The 19,872-nt window shown below is 33.7% G+C and overlaps 2 protein-coding genes and 1 pseudogene across 2 annotated transcripts; 1 reads left to right on the top strand and 2 right to left on the bottom strand.

Annotated features, from left to right (window-relative positions):
* Nucleotides 1-764: 764 nt before the first annotated feature.
* On the bottom strand, nucleotides 765-1,773 carry LOC143634598 (uncharacterized). The gene is made up of 2 exons (XM_077102628.1): nucleotides 1,556-1,773; nucleotides 765-1,222 (listed from the first exon to the last, which is right to left on the bottom strand). The coding sequence occupies exons 1-2, from the start codon at nucleotides 1,724-1,726 to the stop codon at nucleotides 863-865; spliced, it is 531 nt and encodes a 176-aa protein (XP_076958743.1). The 5' UTR covers nucleotides 1,727-1,773; the 3' UTR covers nucleotides 765-862.
* Nucleotides 1,774-8,169: 6,396 nt separating this feature from the next.
* On the top strand, nucleotides 8,170-11,000 carry LOC143634587 (homeobox-leucine zipper protein HDG1-like). The gene is made up of 8 exons (XM_077102619.1): nucleotides 8,170-8,384; nucleotides 8,489-8,606; nucleotides 8,759-9,056; nucleotides 9,132-9,451; nucleotides 9,540-9,641; nucleotides 9,734-9,928; nucleotides 10,007-10,537; nucleotides 10,647-11,000. Exons 1-8 carry the CDS (start codon nucleotides 8,170-8,172, stop codon nucleotides 10,998-11,000), a joined length of 2,133 nt encoding a protein of 710 aa, XP_076958734.1.
* Nucleotides 11,001-16,351: 5,351 nt separating this feature from the next.
* Nucleotides 16,352-18,697, bottom strand: LOC143634610 (ABC transporter G family member 6 pseudogene; annotated as a pseudogene).
* Nucleotides 18,698-19,872: the final 1,175 nt, after the last annotated feature.

Genomic DNA, 19,872 nt, shown 5'->3' with positions numbered 1-19,872 from the left:
CACTTGTTATTCCACAACAAACGGTCTTGGTTGGTATTCTTCAAGTAATGTTTAATCTACTCTTCATCCTTAAACAAGAACCATGCCAACCTTAACATTCACTGATAGTTTCAATTTTTATCGAAAGTCCCAGGCGGGATTAAAGCTCCTCGTGTATTGATTCTTATAATAATGGTCAGTGCAATAAAATCTCTAAATCTTTTAACCCAAACTTTATAATCATAAATCATAACATACACAAACACACTTAGACATGTTTGACGCCCCTCATCATTTTGTTCGGTGTGGTGTAGCAAGTGCCAACATGCCTATGTGGCATGCTAGGCATATTTGACGCCCCACTTGTTACTTCACAACAAACTAACAATAAGTTAGAATTCTCCAAACTACTCGTGTCTTCATTCTTATAAATTACAATAATGACCAATGATATTGCACAAAATCTCTAAATCTTGTAACCCAAAATTTACAATCACAAATCATACACATACTTAACACACGTAAAACAGATTATCATAGAAAAATTTGAATACAAAGTGACCAATTATCATAGAAAGATTTGAATAAAAAGTGTCACGATAACTCGACCCAAACTGTCCACTCAAACACATATCAACATGTACCAAAGCCACTCTTATTTTTTTTCAAATGGTCTAAAACGACTCGTTAACGTGTCGAAATATCGACCTTTACTAAGTGAATAACAAACATATTTCAAAATTCAAATGCAGAAAATGATATCATTATTTACCACCTCAAATTAATATTACAACTTTCTCTTATTTTGTACAAATAATTCATCTGTCACAAAAACAAATTACAGAACACAACTGTATCAGTATCATCAGTCTAGTAACTTGTTTCATGACGACGGCCAAATGCTAACCTTTTCCTTCTCAACCTTACAATATATCGCGGTAGCCGCGGCCACAAAATACACCTGAATAAATATTATCGACGGCGTATGGTATTTGATCACACTCTCTCCAGTAGCCAGTTCCACCAGCACCAATGCTGCCAACCCGAGTGCGGCAACACGCCCGTTCATCCTCTCCGAATACGGGCTGAACCCGAAATCCACCTTCAGCCCACCTGACGTCGGCTCCTTCAACGGCACAGGCGGCAGGAACAAGTTTCCCCCGCCGGAAGATTTCTTCCCGGTTTTCTTGCTCTTTCGGGCGTCGGCTTTCTTCCCAGTCCCACTACGGTAACGCAAGCGAACCTGCGAGTGAGGGGAGCAACCACTTTTTAGATTTCAAAAGCTGTATTTTGCCCATTTGTTTCTACGATATCGTACAGTATTAAGCATTTTCAATGCATTTTTGACGATTTTCGGTATTGGTATTTTAAGTGCAGATACACAATTTTGACAAATTTTTATATTGATATTTTCGATACCGGTATCGAGCTCGTCAATAGTTTCTATCTTTACCTTTATTTTATTTTATGTATTTATCATTTTATTTATTTATACATTCATTTCATATATTTATGAACAAATTGGTTAATTCGGTTGAGGCTAATAACCAAGCCTAACTTAATAAAACAACCATACCTGCGAGAGACGGTCATCGAAGCTCCCAGGCTCGGATGATTCAGTAGTAGGTTCGGTGGAATCTTCAGGAGTTGCTTTGGTGGTAAATGAGAGGGTTTGGGTCGGTGGCGCGTGACGTTTAAGTGTGGAAAGAGAGAGTGGTGATGAGAATAGAGGGTTTGAGGAGGCCATTGCTGCTTGTTGTTTATGTGTGGTTGCTTTTGTATGGATAAGCCTTGTTTATTATTATTTTTCTTTTGTATACACAAAAAGTTTAAGAACTGGATTTGGGTTTGTCTATAATAGTACTGTGGACTTATTTTGGCCCATATGTAATATGTGGATGGAATTAAGTGTTGATCAAAAGAGGGTAGTTGAAACATATTGTTTTAAAAAAATGATAGGTAAAGGAAAAGCCCAAGTCTTTTTTTTAATGGCCTAACCAACAATTTATATGGAGTTTACCAGGAGAACATATCTGAATCGGCTAGCAAATATTTTACCTATTAATATTTAAAATGATCTTGAATGAAAATTTCTCACTAGTTACATTCATTAACCCATACTTAAATAAAACGTCATAAAAAACTATACAAAATGACATTACAACTCCATGATGTATCAGTGTGTTTTGTCACGAACACTTGATCTTCAAATCTGATATCCTCCATGATACTTATATAATGGTGTTGCCTATAGTATTACAACGCCACAAGTTAGATGTGTAATATATAAGATTTACGGCATTAAAATTTGCATCAAAACGTAACAAAATGGCTAAGAAAAAATAAAGTTGGCGTAGGTTACGTTGGGCGCTTGGACAGGGAGTATGCCATGTCCTGCAGCTTTATGTAGATGTTGTGCTCTAATAATAAAACATGTATTTATTAACGTAAATACATATAACTAATAACGTTATCTACACATGAAATCAGTGGAAAGCGCAAGTTAAACTCATGACTTATTAATTAATTAACTAGGCGGTAAGGCGAATAGACGAGGTCAAACAGTCTAAAATATTTTATTATAAAAACACAATTACTTTAGTTGTAAAACAATTCAAGAAAAGGATGGCACACTTCAGGTTTCGGGTTATGCAATCCACTAAAATGCTAGCTGCTAAACAACTATGAGTCCTATCACTTGGATAAACACATAGACATGAATCATCAGTTAAGATTAATAAGCGATTAGTAGACACGATAGTTTGGTCGTACCAATACACAAAACCTAATCTGATTAATTGGCATAACTGAAGGTGGTCTACCTAATTACCAGTTTGTTAATATAAGATTTTAGGTGAACCAGTGATCAATGATATCAGTTCAATGACTATAAGAACTTAATCCTAAATGTTGATGAACGCAACCTATCGATTGATGATAAACCCTAGTCCTAGACATACAATTGTTTAAGCAATCAATACAAACTTAAAGATAGATTAATTATAAAATCAATCACACTTCAATCCAATGAAACATAGAAAACATAGATACATTCAGTTTCATACAAAATTCCTACACCTAAAGTGGTCAAAATGGATTTAGCTTTGCCTTTGCATGATGATCAGCTCGCTTATGTGCTGAACTGATGAAAACATGGAATGATTGACAAACCACGAGCTCTGAGATGGTGTATATTGCCCTATAGGTCGTCTATGGCTGCTGGAACGAAGGATATGCCAAACAGGGATTAAAAATTAATTATAATATCAGTTAGAGTTTTTTTCCGTCTTTTAGATCATTCGCATAGCAAGGACACGTGAATGATTTATCACCATGTTTTAGCATAGAGCGAGCTAAGAAAACCCCATAATCATATTCATCTTGTTGAGAAACCCAAAATTCATATATTATGGGTTCAGCAACTCATTTTTCTAGCCCCAGATATGACTGTTTTACTTCTAAATGCTCGTGGATCACTTCTGAACTCCCTCAAACTTCGAAGCAAGCATGTAAAAGACTCCAATTAGTATCTTTAATTTCACACACCTGAAATACAAAAGCAAACTTGAAGTACCACAATGCAGACTAAAATTTTTATAAAACTAAACAATTAACACAATATAATACACGATTTAGACCCAACCGTCGCAGCTTTAAACACCAATTTTATGAATCCAAATACCAATTTGATCCGTCCTACACCATTTGTTGCCTTGTGATCTTATAACACAATGATTATACAATTTCTTCACTTGTTTATTTTAGTTAATATTGCATATTAATACAACTTACCTTAAATTTTTAGAGAATTAGGTATATACATAAAATACCAAAAACATTTATATTGAGAAATGTTCCCTCGATATTTTAAAACATATCTAAATCAAAATATGATCTTTTTATATGTGTTTCAATATACTACGATGTACCGTGTACACATAGTATTATAACCTCTATGAGAAACGCTCTATATATTAATGCAATACCCCAAACGAAAAAGTATACTTGGTTGTTAGTCTTGTTACCCTAAATTGAAGTTTATTCCTTTGCTAACAATTCTATAAAATTTCATCGTTTGTTATACAATCAAATTCTTTTTTCTTCTTATAAACTGTAAAAGTTTTTTTTTCTTACAAATACAATCAAAGTTCGTTGTTGTCCGTCATCCAAATGAGGAATCCAAGAACGCCTACTTTATATCAACATGGTAAATCGAAACGGAAGACTCGAAGTCATCTATCATTCAAGTTATCAGTCTCTTCTTCTTATATGTTACATTACATGCATACAAAAAATTTGTTGCAATTATGTTATATTTGTCATTTACATATGTATACTTTTAGATGACTACCGTAATCTAGATTCACATTTTACCTTTCATTTTTTGTTCAAAATACATCAAAGCTATGGGTACTTTCCTATATTAACGTAGAGGTGCACAAACCAGTTTCAAACCCTAAGTGGTTCAAGTTGAAACTGGTTCGGTTGGGTCGACAAAAGCCAAAACCGGTTTATGGTCGGTCTTTGTTGGATTTTAAACTGGCTTCTTGACCAGTTTATGATCGGTTTTTTTTACCAGTTTTTGACCCATTTTGGCCGGTTTTGGATTCGGTTAACCTGTTTCAGTAGAGAGAATTACAAGCTGGTTTCCAAGCTATGGTTTCAGTTGGTTCCGAACCTACGGTTCCAGTCAGTTTCAAACCGGTTTCTACATAAACAGTTTCAAACCGGTTTGATTTTCTGATCGGTTCAATTAACTAGTTTTTTTGTTCCAAACGGCTATTCTTTAGGAAATGTATTGTTATACCTGTTTCTAATAAATATTCATCTGTATATAAAGTTGATTTTTGAATTTCTGTCAGAACTACTTATAAAAACGATTCAAAAACCTTTATATTTGTAATAATAATTTGCTAAGGAATATCAATTCACGCACCTTTTAATTCAGTTTGCAAATTAAATCACGAAAATGCAATTTAGTCTAACACTTGAAAATACATAGTCTCTAATACCTTAGTACCACTTAGCCAAATACCCCTTGGCCTGGTACCTACAAATTCTACTATGATTAATAATTTAACATCCATATATTGTAAAAGTATAGTATGTCTATGCTCTATTACTCTGTATGTGATACCGTTTATACAAGGAGTTGAATATTTGGACAGACATTATTCATAGTATTCAGTTGTTTTTACAACTAATATATATTTATCTTATATATTAATGCTACAACTCATTCTTATTGAAATATTGAACTTTTTTATGAATAAAATCTCTAGTTAAGATGATAAATTTACAAGTAAAACCAATAATATTATAGATTATTACGAGTCAACTTGTACAAAAAATTAGTCAATGAAATATTTAGGTTGCAACAACTTTTGAGGAAAACAATCATTTTTGGTAAAATTATAAAAGTACAAATTAAATTATTTACTTTTTCAATTTTTCTTTACAACAATTTGATTACACCTGAAAACTTAAATGATAAATCATAAAATACTAATGCATATCTTTAGCATCTTTTTGATAAGACGATAAAGGTAAAAAAATTAATATCATCATGCACTGCTAGAAAACAAATCATTTTCTTACAAAAACTTCATACAAATTTCCTACAACTAATAGTTCTAACAGATTTTCAACAAAAAAATAAGCTCAAACTTTGCTACAATATTATCTAATAAACATTATGAATAGTTTTTGTAGAAAAGTTGTAGGAAGTTTACAACCACATGTTTTTGTAGCAATTTTGTAAGAAAAGTTGTTGGAAAACGGTTGAAAACGATTTTCAAGCATGTGTTTTTCCAACAACTTTTTTGTTAGAAACTAAATTTTTCCAACAAATTTCCTACAATTCGGTTGTAGAAAAACATCTCTTTTTCTGGTAGTGATGTAATAAAATAGGAAAAAAATGTGTTGACGTGTAATATATTTTGTTATTATTTTTTTTTGTCTATTTCCCGTTGTAATAATAGATTTTCCATTTATTTAGTTAAGTTATTTACTAATTCATATTTTCATTTAATTATGACTCCAACGGGTCATGTGTAGTAATGCTATTACTTCAAGATTAGTCAATGTAAGTTTTAAAAGACCGTGTTTTGCAATTCAAAAGAAGGTAGTGGCATAGCTTGTTGCGCGTCTTGTGTTTCGATGTAATCACTATTTTTCAGTTTAAAACTATGTGAATTAGTAATTAAAAAAATAATTATAGGGATACAAACGACTGAGTTCTTTACCCATTTAAGTAAAATTTAACAAAAAATAAGAAGCCTAAGTTAAAGAAAATTTGATTAGATACATAAATTTAATAATTATAATAGGTATTAGAGAACAGCATTAATGTTACAAAAATAAACTTGGAAATAATTTTATTTTTCTTAACAGAAGGTACATAACTAAAGTTAAGATTTGTTTCACATTTAAATGTTTAACGAATTGGGTGAGTCAAATGCAGTGATTCTATGAAATGAGATGTAAAGGAAAAATCTAGAAAAATCTTAAAGATAGAAAAAGATTAAAAAACATTTTCAACATATTTTTATTTTACACCCCTTCGTGTGTGTGTATATATACAAGTCTCCTCTCTTCACATCACTTACACTATTCATCTTGTTTGTTAAAAGAATTCTGAAGGAGGCTATTTCGTTGTATAACTATCAACAAGTGATAATGTATTGTCTTATATGTTCTTTTTTGTATTTGTAGCCATGTATTTTTTTTTCTTTTATTACAGTTTTTAAGTTCAAGTTTTGGCGAAAATGATTTTTTACGTTCAAGTTTTTTTTTGTCATGGTATTAAATTGTATAAATTACCAACTATATTCAGAAAAGTTTATGTTTTTATTGTTATGAAAACACACATTATTATTATTATTATTATTATTATTATTATTATTATTATTATTATTATTATTATTATTATTATTATGTTGTAATGAGAGTGTCAATTTGCCACATTGAACTCAAAAAATCAAAATCCATCGGTTTGTTTTTGGTTTTTCATTAGAATTCATATTTCGTTTCGTTGTCCATATCAAACTACGAAATTTTGAGCTTGATCGAATTTGCCCAACCTAATTCAAAATAATTTATATTATATATTTATATATTTTTTTATATGACGGGTAACGCCACTTTAGAAAATACTAACCCTCTCGAGTCTCAAGCTTGAGATATCGACTTAGGGGTGTTCAAGAAATCCGGAAAAAAAACGAAACCCGAATAATCCAATTTGAATTCTTATTCGGATTCGGATAGAGATTTCAAAAAATTCGGATAGTTTGGATTATTTTGATATCCGAATAAATAATATGTGTTTTACTTATTTTTATTATTTTGACCTTATTCGTGTACAGTTTAATTTCTAGAATTATGATGGATCATTAATTTAATTAGATTTTTGTTTGAACTTGACTTTTGTTTGTGTACATTTGATTACAATTTTTCGGTTTTGTATTTATATTTAATTAAATGTTTGTTTTAAAGCTATTCGGTTTATTTCGGAGTATCCGAATCCGATCCGAATCCATCTGAAATCAGTTTGGACCAGATTCGGATTGGATATGAACAACCCTAATTCGGATCGGATCGAATTTCGGATAGGGTCCTAAAATTTTCAAATCCGAACAATTCGAATGAATAATCCGTTATCTGATCCGATGAACAACCTAAATATCACCGTTGTATTTTATGTATTTTTTTTTCTCTTGATGCAGTTTATTCTATTTAATCTGAATTCAAATTTCAAATGCTTTTTAAAAATCACTAAACATTGTTCCCCTGCCTTGCTTGTTTAGTTGTTTTTATTTTTATCGCTAGTTATTATAAATCTTTCACCCCATGTCCCATGATAAGTAACAAATGAGATTTTATGACGATAGAAATGAAATAAATGTATCAAAAGATTGTCTTATTTTATTATTTTGTAGTTAAAGGAAAAAAAAACATATCTTTTTCATTCCATTTATAACCGAAAAGTTATTTGCTATAAAATTTTCAACGACACAATTCTTTCAAAGAATTTCCAAGATTGAATTATATTAAAAAAAGTAAAGAAATTAGAAACCATATTATATGCTGTTGTCTTGTTCTTTTTGTGAAGCTTTATGGATTTTAAATGTTGCATTTTGTTTGCTGGATTTCATTTAACACACATGATGATTTTGCAGACTAAAGCGAAAAATGGCAGGAAGATTTAATTCTTCACGGCAAAGAGTTGAAGGAAATGATAACCAAAGGGCTAGGGAAGAAGTGCCCACGACAACACCATGTGAACACGATAATTTTGAAATATCGTCTAGTGACGAACAGGAAATCCATCGTGGTGGTGCTTCTACGAGTTCAAGAAGGGTGCACTATTCCCGTCATACACCACATCAAATTGCAGAACTCGAAAAGTAATACTCGCCTTTCCTTTCGGTTATTGTTCAAATTTTGAGTTCATGCATGCATGTATACTATACATTATTCTTATTTTGTTTTATATTTTTGGTGGTAATAGATTCTTCAAGAATAACGATCACCCTAACGAAAAAGAAAGGAGGGAAATTGGAAGAAAACTCAACATAGAGTTGAAAAAGGTCAAGTTTTGGTTCCAAAATAAAAGAACTCAACTAAAGGTAATGTTTAATAATTAATAGTATAATAATTATCGTTGATATTTGAAAAAAATCTATGTTAAATACTTAAGTTTCACCATATCTATATATAAACATCTGATATTGTAATGTGTAATAATTGGTACTAATAATTATTAACTTCATTTGTGTAGGCTCAAACGGAGCGTCATGATAATACAAATCTAAGGCAACAAAACGAGCTACTGAGGCTTGAGGTTCTAGCACTAAAAGAAGTTATAAAGAACCCTCTTTGCGTCAAATGTGGTGCGGAAGCGACAATATCGGGCAGATCCATTGATGGTCGCAAAGTCTTGTTAGAAAATGCCCGAATGAAAAAGGAGCTTAATAGATTGACTAATCTCTTCAATCAATTCTTCGGCAAACAACTAGCTAGTCCATTGCTAAACAATGTTACATATGTTGGTGAGACAAGCAGGGAAGATCAAGAAGGTACCTAATACAAAACTAATAATTTTATAAACTTTCTAGTCATGTTAGTAACAAATTCTAACTTGGGACTCGCAGGAGGAAACTACAACTATGGTTCATTAAACCCAATCGAGGATCGATCACAAATGGGCATCGACATGGCCATTCAGACGAATGGATATATTGAGCAAGCGTTAAATGCCCTGGAAGAGCTATTCAAGGCTGGGCTAGTTAATGCACCCTTATGGATTAGAAACCCGGAGGGTGGAGGAGAAACCCTTAATTTTGAAGAATATGCAAAGTCTTTTCCTCCTTGCCTTGGTATAAAACCACTTGGATTCGTATCCGATGCTACAAGGGCTAACAGTGTGGTACCGATGAGTAGCATAACCCTTGTTGAAGCATTGCTTGATGCGGTAACTTATCTTTTTGTTCTTGTTTGTTTAAGAGGAAACCAAAAGTTATATTAACTTATACAAAAACATGATTTTGTATATATTATAGGATCAGTGGAGAGAAATGTTTACGAGCATGATCGGAAGTTGTACTACAATGGGAGTGATTTCTAATGGTACAGGAGGTTCAAGAAACGGTGCTCTTCAACTTGTAAGCCTTCTTGGATTTATTTTCTATTTACCTTCTCTTTTATTTAATATTTTTGAGATAAGAAAATGCTAAAATAACAAAACTTTATGCAGATGAAAGCCGAAATTCAACTCATTTCGCCCGAGGTGCCAGTTAGAGTCCTTAAGTTCATTCGATTCGCCAAACAACAAGCTGAAGGGCTATGGGTTGTAGTTGATTTATCCGTTGATTATGGAATGGAAGGAGGCTTAACAAGAAGGTGTCCTTCCGGATGTATCCTACGTGACATGCCAAATGGTTTCACAATGGTATGGTATATAATTATATATATATTTTTGTATTGCATAATGTCTAACTACGATATACCTTCTGATTAATATGTGTAGGTTACATGGATCGAAAATGTTGAATATGATGAACAACTAGTCTCCTATGAGTATCGTCAGTTAATCAGATCTGGTATCGGTTTTGGTGCACAAAGATGGATTGGTGCGCTTTTGCGACATTGCGAGGGCTTAAGAGCCACCACTTCACCCACCCTTCACCCAAACTTGTATCAAAATATGAAAATAAGCTTAAAAGGCCTAGCACGACGCATGACGAGCATTTTTTGTGCTGGCGTTTGTTTAACTGGTGATCAACGATGGGAACCAGTTGTGCTTGCATTGGGAAGACCAAGGATCATGGCACGACAATGCATACATGGTCTTGGCGAACCATTTGGAATAGTCACAAGTGCAACATATTCGGTCTGGATACCAGCAAACCATCAACACTTGTTTGGTTTGTTGCAAACAAAAGACTTGAGGTGCATGTGGGATGCGGTATGCCATACGATCGCTACCGATAACATGATCCATTTCCCGTTGAGCCAAGATGAAAGTAGTCCTAATTGCATCTCAATTTTGAACTCAACTGTAAGTATACATAGCTACTACTAAAGCATATGTATGGTCTTAGTAATAATAATAATAATTAATAATAGTAATATTGTTTTCTAACTTTATTGTTTTTTCGCTTGTAAAGACATCCGCGGAAGACAATCAAGTTATGGTGTTGCAAGAGACTTCAAGTGATATGACGGGGTCACTGATTGTTTATGCAGCTGTGGATTCCCCGACAGTGTCTGCGGTGATGAGTGGCGAAGACACTTCTTTGGCGGCTCTCTTGCCATCAGGGATAGGTATTGTCCCAGGCTATGGTGAAGGTGGTATCATTGCACCGGATGGTGAACGCGGATCCATGGTGACTATTGGGTACCAAATATTGCACCCAAATGTAACTACATCGGACCTCACGATGGAAATAATCAACTCGATCAATAATATAGTGTCACGAACAGTTCTAGGTATCAAAGAAATTGTTAAATCTAGTCAATAATGAAAATAGACCAGTGGTTCAACCATGTATATTTAGCAGTATAGTATAGAGTTTGTAACTTTTTATATTATAAAACATCTTGGTTTTTTGTGAAAGAGAAAAGTTTTGTCAAGAGTTACATATGTTATTATTATATATGTATTACAGCTTATAAAACTTATAATTTTGATTAAGACAATTTTTCAAAACTTACCATTTAAAACTTTCATATAACTATATAAGTTATAACAAACAACCCAATTAATCCCAATTCTCTGTTTGTGTTCTGGAGTTTACATAACGAAAGAATGAAAAAAAAAAACTATTTCTATTCCTTTTCCTTTTCTCCCCTATTTTATTTTCTTTTCCTTTCTTTTCTATCCAGTTACTTCTATTTTTGAAGGAAACAATTTTCTCTTCTTTCTCTCTCTTTTTTCCTTTTTAATGAAACTCGGGAACACGTCATCATCAACTTATCTTCCCTTTCTTTCCCTAGAAAACACCTGGAACACAACCCTCTTTTTCTTTCTCGCCCTTTCCTTTCCTTCCTTTAAGTTGAACTCGAGAACACAACGTAAACTAGTGCTCATCTCTGTTGGTAGTGACAAGTTTCCTAGCTGCATTTTGTAACACAAAACCACCATAAATCAGTCGATGATCTATATGAGGTCTCATGAAAAATAAATGTAGCGGTGATAAAAAGAGTGGGTTGGGTAACGGGTAAATTTGAAACTATCAAGAAGCTAGAGCATATATATAAATTTCTCCTGATTGAATAAAGTAATTGGTAGGTTCTAATAATTAAAAATATATTTGAGTCATGGTTAAGCAAGTTTTACTAGTAAAGATCAAATATAGCCTGAATTAACCTGTTTATAGTAAACGAGTCAAAATTACCCCAAAATGAAACGAAAGCTTCCTTCATATTTCAATTTGGGTGATTGGGAACAACATCCCGCCTCTTTCAAATTGCAATACAAAGAAAAATTCAAGTGAATTATGATTAAAGAGACCATTTGGCCCTTTTACCAATGCAAATTTCATAAAGAGGTGGCAAAATGTATTGATCAAACGGGTTCAATAACCATGCAAAATAGTCAGGTCAAACATTTTTTTCCTAAAAATTTAATACGTATATGGAGTGTCAGACATGATTACAATTATTTCAATAATTGTAATCTTATTTTCTTTTTAAGCTACCTTTTTTTAAAAAAAATATCAAACATTACTTCCATCTACTTTAAGCTACTTTTTTGTTCGAACAGTTATAAGGGGGTGTTTGGTCTAGCTTATATTTTTGTGTTTATGCTTATATTTTTTTGAAGCTTATAGTTTATTTTATATCATTTGATAAGCTTTTTTGAAATGTTTTGATTAGCTTATATTCTACAAGTTGATTATACATCTTAATAAGTTGTTAAATCCATCATTTTTAATTTGTTATAGTAATAAGTTACTTCAATATTATTAATTCATTACCATTTGAAGGCAAATGAGTAATTTACCCCCTTAAACAAATAAGCTTATTCAAATAAGCTAAAAACCATCTTCAAATAAGCTTCTACAAATTAGCTTATATAAGCTTATAAGCTTAAGCTAAACACCAAATGAAGCTTATTTTATAAAAATAGCTAAAAAAGCTATAAGCTTTTCTAAAAAAGCTAGGCTAAACACCCCCTAAATAATTCAAAACCTGTATCATCCTAGTCTAAATTAAACGGGTTGAAATTACCACCATGTGCATGTGCTATCCTTACAATCTTTTCAAGCCCATTTCTAAATCAGAAGCAAAAGCAATTTAGAAGGTTGTTTGCATTTAAAAATACACTTCTTGGGCTACTTTTGACATGTTAGAAACAAATCATACTCCAAATCAACATGTTCGTGAGTTAACAGGACAAAATTACCAACTCTAAAACCCGTTAGCTCATTTACCTTCTCCAAGAGTAACATAATATTGTCTCGGTCATCAGGTTTAACTAGACAACATATAACATGTTATTCTTTTGATTTTTATGTACTTTTATATATTGTTATTGTAGAATTATGATAAGCACAAAAATCTTTTGCCCTTCTTCATTATTTGTCTCATTGTATAATTACAATAAGATTACTAATTTAGGAGATAAGATCTCTACAAATCACACAGGATATTATCAAATCATATCTATACATGTTTACTAATTTAAATATGATTACAACCACAAAACATACATATACACTTAAAATGATACGGTGACGGTAAAATGATTTGGTGACGGAATGACAATGGTGGATAACGGTTGTTGTAATGAACAAAGGTGGAGACAATATCAGATTCACATTTATAATTCGAAAGCTTAATGTATCTAGTTTGTTAGATTTCAATATCAAATTTACATTTCTTTCCTATTAATTAAAAATTGACACTTAATTTATAGCCAAAGGGGTAGGGAGTTTACCTCTCACCTTTCAACCATATATACTATTTCCATCAATACTTTGAAAACCTAGAGTGTGTGTATATACTATTTTCTTAATCTTATATATATATATATATATTAAGATTGAAAAATAAATTACTTTTGTTTTACTCTAAATGTTCTCACCATATATATTTTATATATCATTTTATTTTTGTGAAGTTAAATGACATCACTATGCAATTGAACTTTTGGTTTAATGGCATGATGATGGTGATTTAAGACTTAGAGATTTTTATGATATGGAGTTCAAAACCTAATCAAAGGTTTTCTTTATGGTGGTGGATTACTAGGTTTCATTTTTGAATGTGATCTCGAGTAAATCATACCTGAAGTGTTGTAATCGGTATGAACGATTTACGTTCTGTTTAAAAAAAATCACTCAAGTTTGATGATAGTTTCAAAAATTATTAAGAAAAAGTAATTGACACAATTGTTGGGAAAGTCAATAATGCATCTCAACTTAACTTTCATAAACTCAAACCTGCAGCCTACTGATAATAAAAACATAATTAAATTATTTGGTCTTTTCCGTGAAGAAATCTAACAGACAAAATAGTTATAACTAGTATAATTATAGTAGATAGTAATCCATCATTTTCCATTTTCTTTTAGTTATGTATATATTTTCTGCTTAAATTTATACGAAACTTTACATCTATGCATACTTTCAACACAAAATCAACTTTTAGATATGAGATTGTAAGAACAACACAAAATAATAAATATTTGTACTTGTCGGTTTACATGTATTGTAACCCCGTTCACTACATCAAATCAGCATTACGTAAACATGTTTATAGTGGTTCTCGTTTTTAAATAAGTTAATGATTACATAATTTTATTATTTAAGAATTTGAGATGAATATTATATTGTTTTGTTATACTAAAATAACATTCCATATACCCAACGTCTTAAACTTACACTTTCATATTGAAAAAGGTTTCGTGCTCATTTTAAAATAGATTTTCAGATGCGACATGTCACTAAATAAATGCAACATGACCCTTTAGTAAATTTAATTAAGATGTTGACATGTATATTAATTGGAGCATTTGATTTGTAAACGAGGGTTTTCTTTTTCTTTTCAATGATTTCTCTCTATTTGTTAGCTTTTAGTATTAGTTTTTAATATACCTCACCGTTAAAAAATATAATCCATTTATAGTTAGATGTTCACTCTCTTAAAATGAAATATCGTTATAATATTACAGTTCTGTCGCTATTTCTAGGGCCACGTGAAGTACTTCTGATCGAAAAACTTTTGGTCCCCAATATATAAGTTATTAGGTTGTAGCAACATATTAAACGCATCATCTTTATTGGTCCAACGACTTCAAAGAAAATTAATTGATAGCGAAGCAAAATTTAAACCTGAATGATATTTGAACCTATCATATTCACATTATTATCTAGAAATATAAGATAAAAAATATGAATTATTGTATGAATAAATCTTAATAATAACTACCGTTGCATAAAAGTAGAGAGATAGAAGTGTTTCTTTAATAAGTTGGTTGTGACTCAATGGCAGAGCACTCACTTTACAAGTGAGAGGTAGGGGATCAAATCTCACTATCACCAACTTATGTGGGAGATATGAGGGATGACCCTGGCTTGCCAGGGTTCGAGTCCTGATCTCACCTGGTTTTACCGGCTCCTCGCTGTCGTGTCGTTTGGCGGGCTTGGGGGTCGGGTTTTATCCGGTGAATCCCTCAACAGGTGGACCGCTAGGGGCTCCGTCCGTCCGGACTAGTGGCCGGCTCGGGCTACCTTTAGCCAATGGGGACCGCGTAAGGGGTACCCGGCGTTACTTAGTTGGCCGTTCAAAAAAAAGAAGTGTTTCTTTAATAATAATTAATAAAGCATTGATTTTATCTAGCAATAAAAATTGAAAGTTAATAAAATTGGGGTGGAGGGGTAGATATATGAAGTAATATGAGTAATAATTAACGACACCAATTTTCCACCAAACTCTTGTTTCAAACTCTAGCTTTTAAATTGACATTTTGACCTTTCGAACTCAAAACCATTTAATGTACCAAAAGATAGTGTATGTACAAAGCTTCACCTCCCCACCCCCACCCCCACCCCCACCCCCACCCCCACCTCTACCCAGTTGGCTGGCTTGCCAACCCCTATTTTTTTTTTTTGAACGGCAAATTTAGGATCACTCACGGACCACTGGAGTATAGTACCAGCAGAACCACGCGATCATATCCATCTCCACTAGGCAATAATGCCTAACCACCAATTCAGGAGGAAAGCCAACAAAAGTTGGGAAAACCCCCTTTTTATGGGATTCGAACCCAGGACCTTATGGTCCCTAAGCCTTATCCCACCACCAAGATGCCACTAGGCTACAAAGCCATGGACCTTGCCAACCCCTATTAATTGTGCTCACATTCATTTTCATATTATTTTGATTATTGGCTTTAACATCTAGAAACCATATAATTTGTTAATTCTATGATAAAAGGTTACATATATCTATATCATATTTTGTAAGTTTATACAAAAAAAAATCAAAAGATATAAACAGGGCTATTCAACTCTATAATATATCAAATTTGGATGTTAGAATAACTTAAGAAACACGATAAATTATACAACGTATAGCATAGTATTTTAAGCGTTATTTATAAAGTAGAATTCAAATTTAATAAAGAATTTTCTAAAACCGACATCCGTCCTCTTCTCATCTAGTAACGTCATCTTATTTCATAATTCAACAATCTCAAGCTTTACGTGAAGAATAAAAATATATAAAAAGGTAAGATATTATCCAACTACATTCACAACAAACCAAATTATATTTATGTAAAACCATTCTTTTAGTCAATACTATCATCACTTTACAAAATGATTAGTTATTGTAAGTATAATACAAACTTATTAATTAAGAAAAATAAATTATATCTTTTGTTTCACTTCCCGCCAAACCAAAATAAAAAAAACTTACATAATAGTCCCCAAAGATTCTATTGTTTACAGTTTACCTCCTTTTATTTTTACTTCCAAGTAATAAGCAAAAGTAGAACAAGATCCTGAAGAAGAACCCCCAAGCCATTGTGATCCATAAACACTCCCATTTGCCTAGAACATTAACCCCTTGCTGCTGCAATAAGTCGGACCCGGTGGTCAAGCACGTCGACCCGGTGATGTTGACCCCTAATGTATCACCCATGTTTTGTAACAGCTTAAGTTGCAAGGACTCGTCAAATATGCCGAGTGGGCTCCCATCGAAAATTTGAGTACCCCGGACGAAGCATTTGTGGGGATCTTGAAACTCGTTGTGTAAAACCGCTTCGTACGGGTATTTAACTAACGAAATGTAGTGAAACCAAATCCAGTAGTCAGGGATTCGGTCACGGTTGATGAAAAAGCCACTAAATAATAAAAAGTACGCGAGTATCGCGACTACAATAACGTATCCGATCATGACATGTGGTACAACAGCGGATAAGAATGTAACGAATGAGCTCCCAGCCCAAAATGAGGTGAGGATTATGAGGAAATAGAACAAAAACCCCGACGCCCCACCGTCGAGCCCCACGGCCCAAAATGTGATTATTGCGAATGTGATTGATAGGAATATAAGCGAAGGGATTGCGACGAGTGAATGGGACAAGACGTATGAGGAACGGCGGTACGCGTTGTACGCCGTTTCCCTCATGAAAATAAAACGCTCTTGAATGAATATTGGTAACGCATCTGCACATGTGTAGAATGTTGTTGACATCGCGAATGCGAAAAACCCTAATCGCTCCTTAACGCCTCTCGGGGAGTTGTCGAGTTTCCAGAACACGGTGGCTAAGATGAATCCGGTTACCATAACCGCACCTAACCGAGTTGCGAATATTTCTGGCATTCGCCACGAGTTTTTGAATGACCGTTTTGATAACACTAGCATTTCCTTCCACATTGGGTTCGCGAAATTCGGGACCATTGTGGTAGGGCTGGCGTGATCAGTGGTAGCTCCCCAGACTAATTTGCCTCGGGAGATACTTGCACTGATCGCTTCTTTTAAGGATAAACTGTGAGTGGGAGTTTCGTTGCCCGTGACCGTGTGACGTGAGCGTTTTAACATCTGCCATGACTTGTTGAACTCGACTAAGCTTCGGGTCCCACCTGGAGACCCTTCGAGTTCTCTAATTAAATCGAGAGCGAACTCCGTACGATTCTCCTTGTCGGGTATCGGATGACCGAAATCCGCGAAAAACGACAGGAGATTCGACGGTGAGCCGCTATAAACCGTCTGTCCACGCGAAAGAAACAATAATCGGTCTAGTAACCCGAGTAACCGAAAACTCGGCTGGTGCACGGACATGATTACTATACTTCCGGATTGCGCAATCCTTTGCAATACCTTCACTGCCATATACGCGCTAGTCGAATCGAGTCCGGAAGTCGGCTCGTCTAAAAACAAAATAATCGGATCATGAATAATATCAGTTCCAATGGAAACGCGGCGACGTTCTCCACCAGAGACGCCTCGGTGACCTTCGTCACCGATGACTGTGTTCGCCGCGTTTCTGAGTCCTAACTGATCAATCAGTGCTCGAACCCTTTGCTTTTTTGTAGACTTTGACAACGTCCGAGGGAGCCGAAACTCGGCCGCGAACATCAACGTTTCTTCGACCGTTAACATCGGAAACAACAGATCGTCTTGCATAACATAAGCTGATATCACCTTCAACAACTTCGATTCCAACTGCTCGCCATTCAAAGTAATATTCCCCTTTAAGCTTCCTTTCGCAATTCGATTCGCTAACGCATCGATAAGTGTCGATTTACCTGAACCACTCGCGCCAAGGACCGCGAGTATCTCACCGTCTCTAGCTGTACCAGATATATCATTCAACAACACCTTGTTTCCTCCAACAGGCTCTGCAGCAACTGTTTTACTATTACCTGACAGTACAACGGGAAGGCCAAACTTTCCACGTGCCTTCACGCTGTACGTCAAGTTAGTAAACGACAGAACAAACGGCAACGCCTGTGGGACGGATTCATTATTCCCACAGTCGTTGCCGTTGTTCATTTCCAGTATACGATGCGCGGTGTTATCCCCGCCATACTCCAGAAGCTCAGCGAGAGTTGGAGAGGCGGGGGCGAGTTCCGAAAACTCCGGCAGGTCCACCACCCCTATACGAGCTGACATTTTTCAAGTAACCGGAATTAATGGAAGCTAATTGTGGAAACAAACTAGCTAGTTAATAATAATAACGAGAGTGTTATTGTGTAGGTGGTGGGATATGTTGTACCTGTTTACATGTATATATATAGAGAGAGACCTATATATACACACACACGTATGTTGTGTATATATGATATTCACACATATATGTGAATAATGTTAGGCACGCTATCTTTTTCTACTATTAAGTAATAGCAAATAGTCAAATATTATGTAAAATGATTTTACTAATGAGAAGGTACTGTACGCGTTATTGTATAATTTTGTAGGTATATAATAATGGTCTGTTTCAATTAATAGTTACGTATATGTTTTACCTTTTTAAAGTGTGGTTGGTTGTGAAAAAATGTAATTGAACGAATTTAGAAACTTGATAAATTTGACATATATATTTTTTAAGACAAACTAATACAAGAAGGTGAAGTTATGCGTGAGATAGTGATTATAACACTTTGTATCGTGATTAACAAGCACTAATTAATTAAGTTTATTTTGACATTGTGAGTCAATTATTAATTTTGTAGTATATGTGCCCTTTAGTCTATTAGGTATACCCTTGTCGAAGAAGAGTATAGTCAATTATTTTGTGAAGTGCCCGGTTTCTGGTGGCGGAAACGTTGAAACCATTATCGGACAATTGATCGGGAATCAAATATGAAAAAAGCTGGCGAGGATAATTATTGGCCTCTTATCATATAATCGGTCGGAAACCATTGTAACCTGGAAAAAGATGTTATGGAAAGTTATTGGCTTCTTATCACCGACGTACGTTTAGATCGTTGTAGCTTACTTTGAAAACTTATATAAAAGAAAATTACTATAGTATGTTAAATAAATTCGTATAAAATCAAATATACACTAAGGCAAGACATCTTTTATTCAAGGTGTTTGGAAATAAAATACAGCACAAACACGTTTTTCGTTGCTCTCACGAGAATCAGTACATAATTTGTTACGGTATTTTTTATGTTGTTTCATCTAAAGAAAACATAATAAATGTTATTTGTTACAACTCACATCAAATATTCAATTAGTTACGATATTTTCATAGCCACCCTAGTCCCTATAGAATTAAGTAATTAACGACAATTTGGCATGCATGAAGGCTCGTCAAATATCACTCGCTAGTCAATTTATCGATTTTCAAATCAATTTAATTAGCTGAAATTAATAAAGGACGCCTAGTTTTGAAAATTGATCAATTTTGCGTTCACGAATACTTTTACACTA

Source organism: Bidens hawaiensis, unplaced genomic scaffold, assembly GCF_021521415.1.
Source record: "Bidens hawaiensis isolate Kalapana, Puna unplaced genomic scaffold, B.hawaiensis_p1.1 tig00007137_1, whole genome shotgun sequence".
Classification (NCBI taxonomy): domain Eukaryota; kingdom Viridiplantae; phylum Streptophyta; class Magnoliopsida; order Asterales; family Asteraceae; genus Bidens; species Bidens hawaiensis.
The sequence above is the reverse complement of the archived record's forward strand: the minus strand, read 5'-3'. Positions and strand labels throughout refer to the sequence as shown.

Excerpts from the sequence above, each read along its gene's own strand:
- LOC143634598 (XM_077102628.1), bottom strand. The coding sequence starts at position 1,726 with ATGGCCTCCTCAAACCCTCTATTCTCATCACCACTCTCTCTTTCCACA. Across the intron at positions 1,223-1,555 it reads TCGATGACCGTCTCTCGCAG|GTTCGCTTGCGTTACCGTAG; the intron begins GTATGGTTGTTT and ends CCTCACTCGCAG.
- LOC143634587 (XM_077102619.1), top strand. The coding sequence starts at position 8,170 with ATGGCAGGAAGATTTAATTCTTCACGGCAAAGAGTTGAAGGAAATGAT. Across the intron at positions 9,929-10,006 it reads TGCCAAATGGTTTCACAATG|GTTACATGGATCGAAAATGT; the intron begins GTATGGTATATA and ends TAATATGTGTAG. Across the intron at positions 10,538-10,646 it reads TCTCAATTTTGAACTCAACT|ACATCCGCGGAAGACAATCA; the intron begins GTAAGTATACAT and ends TCGCTTGTAAAG.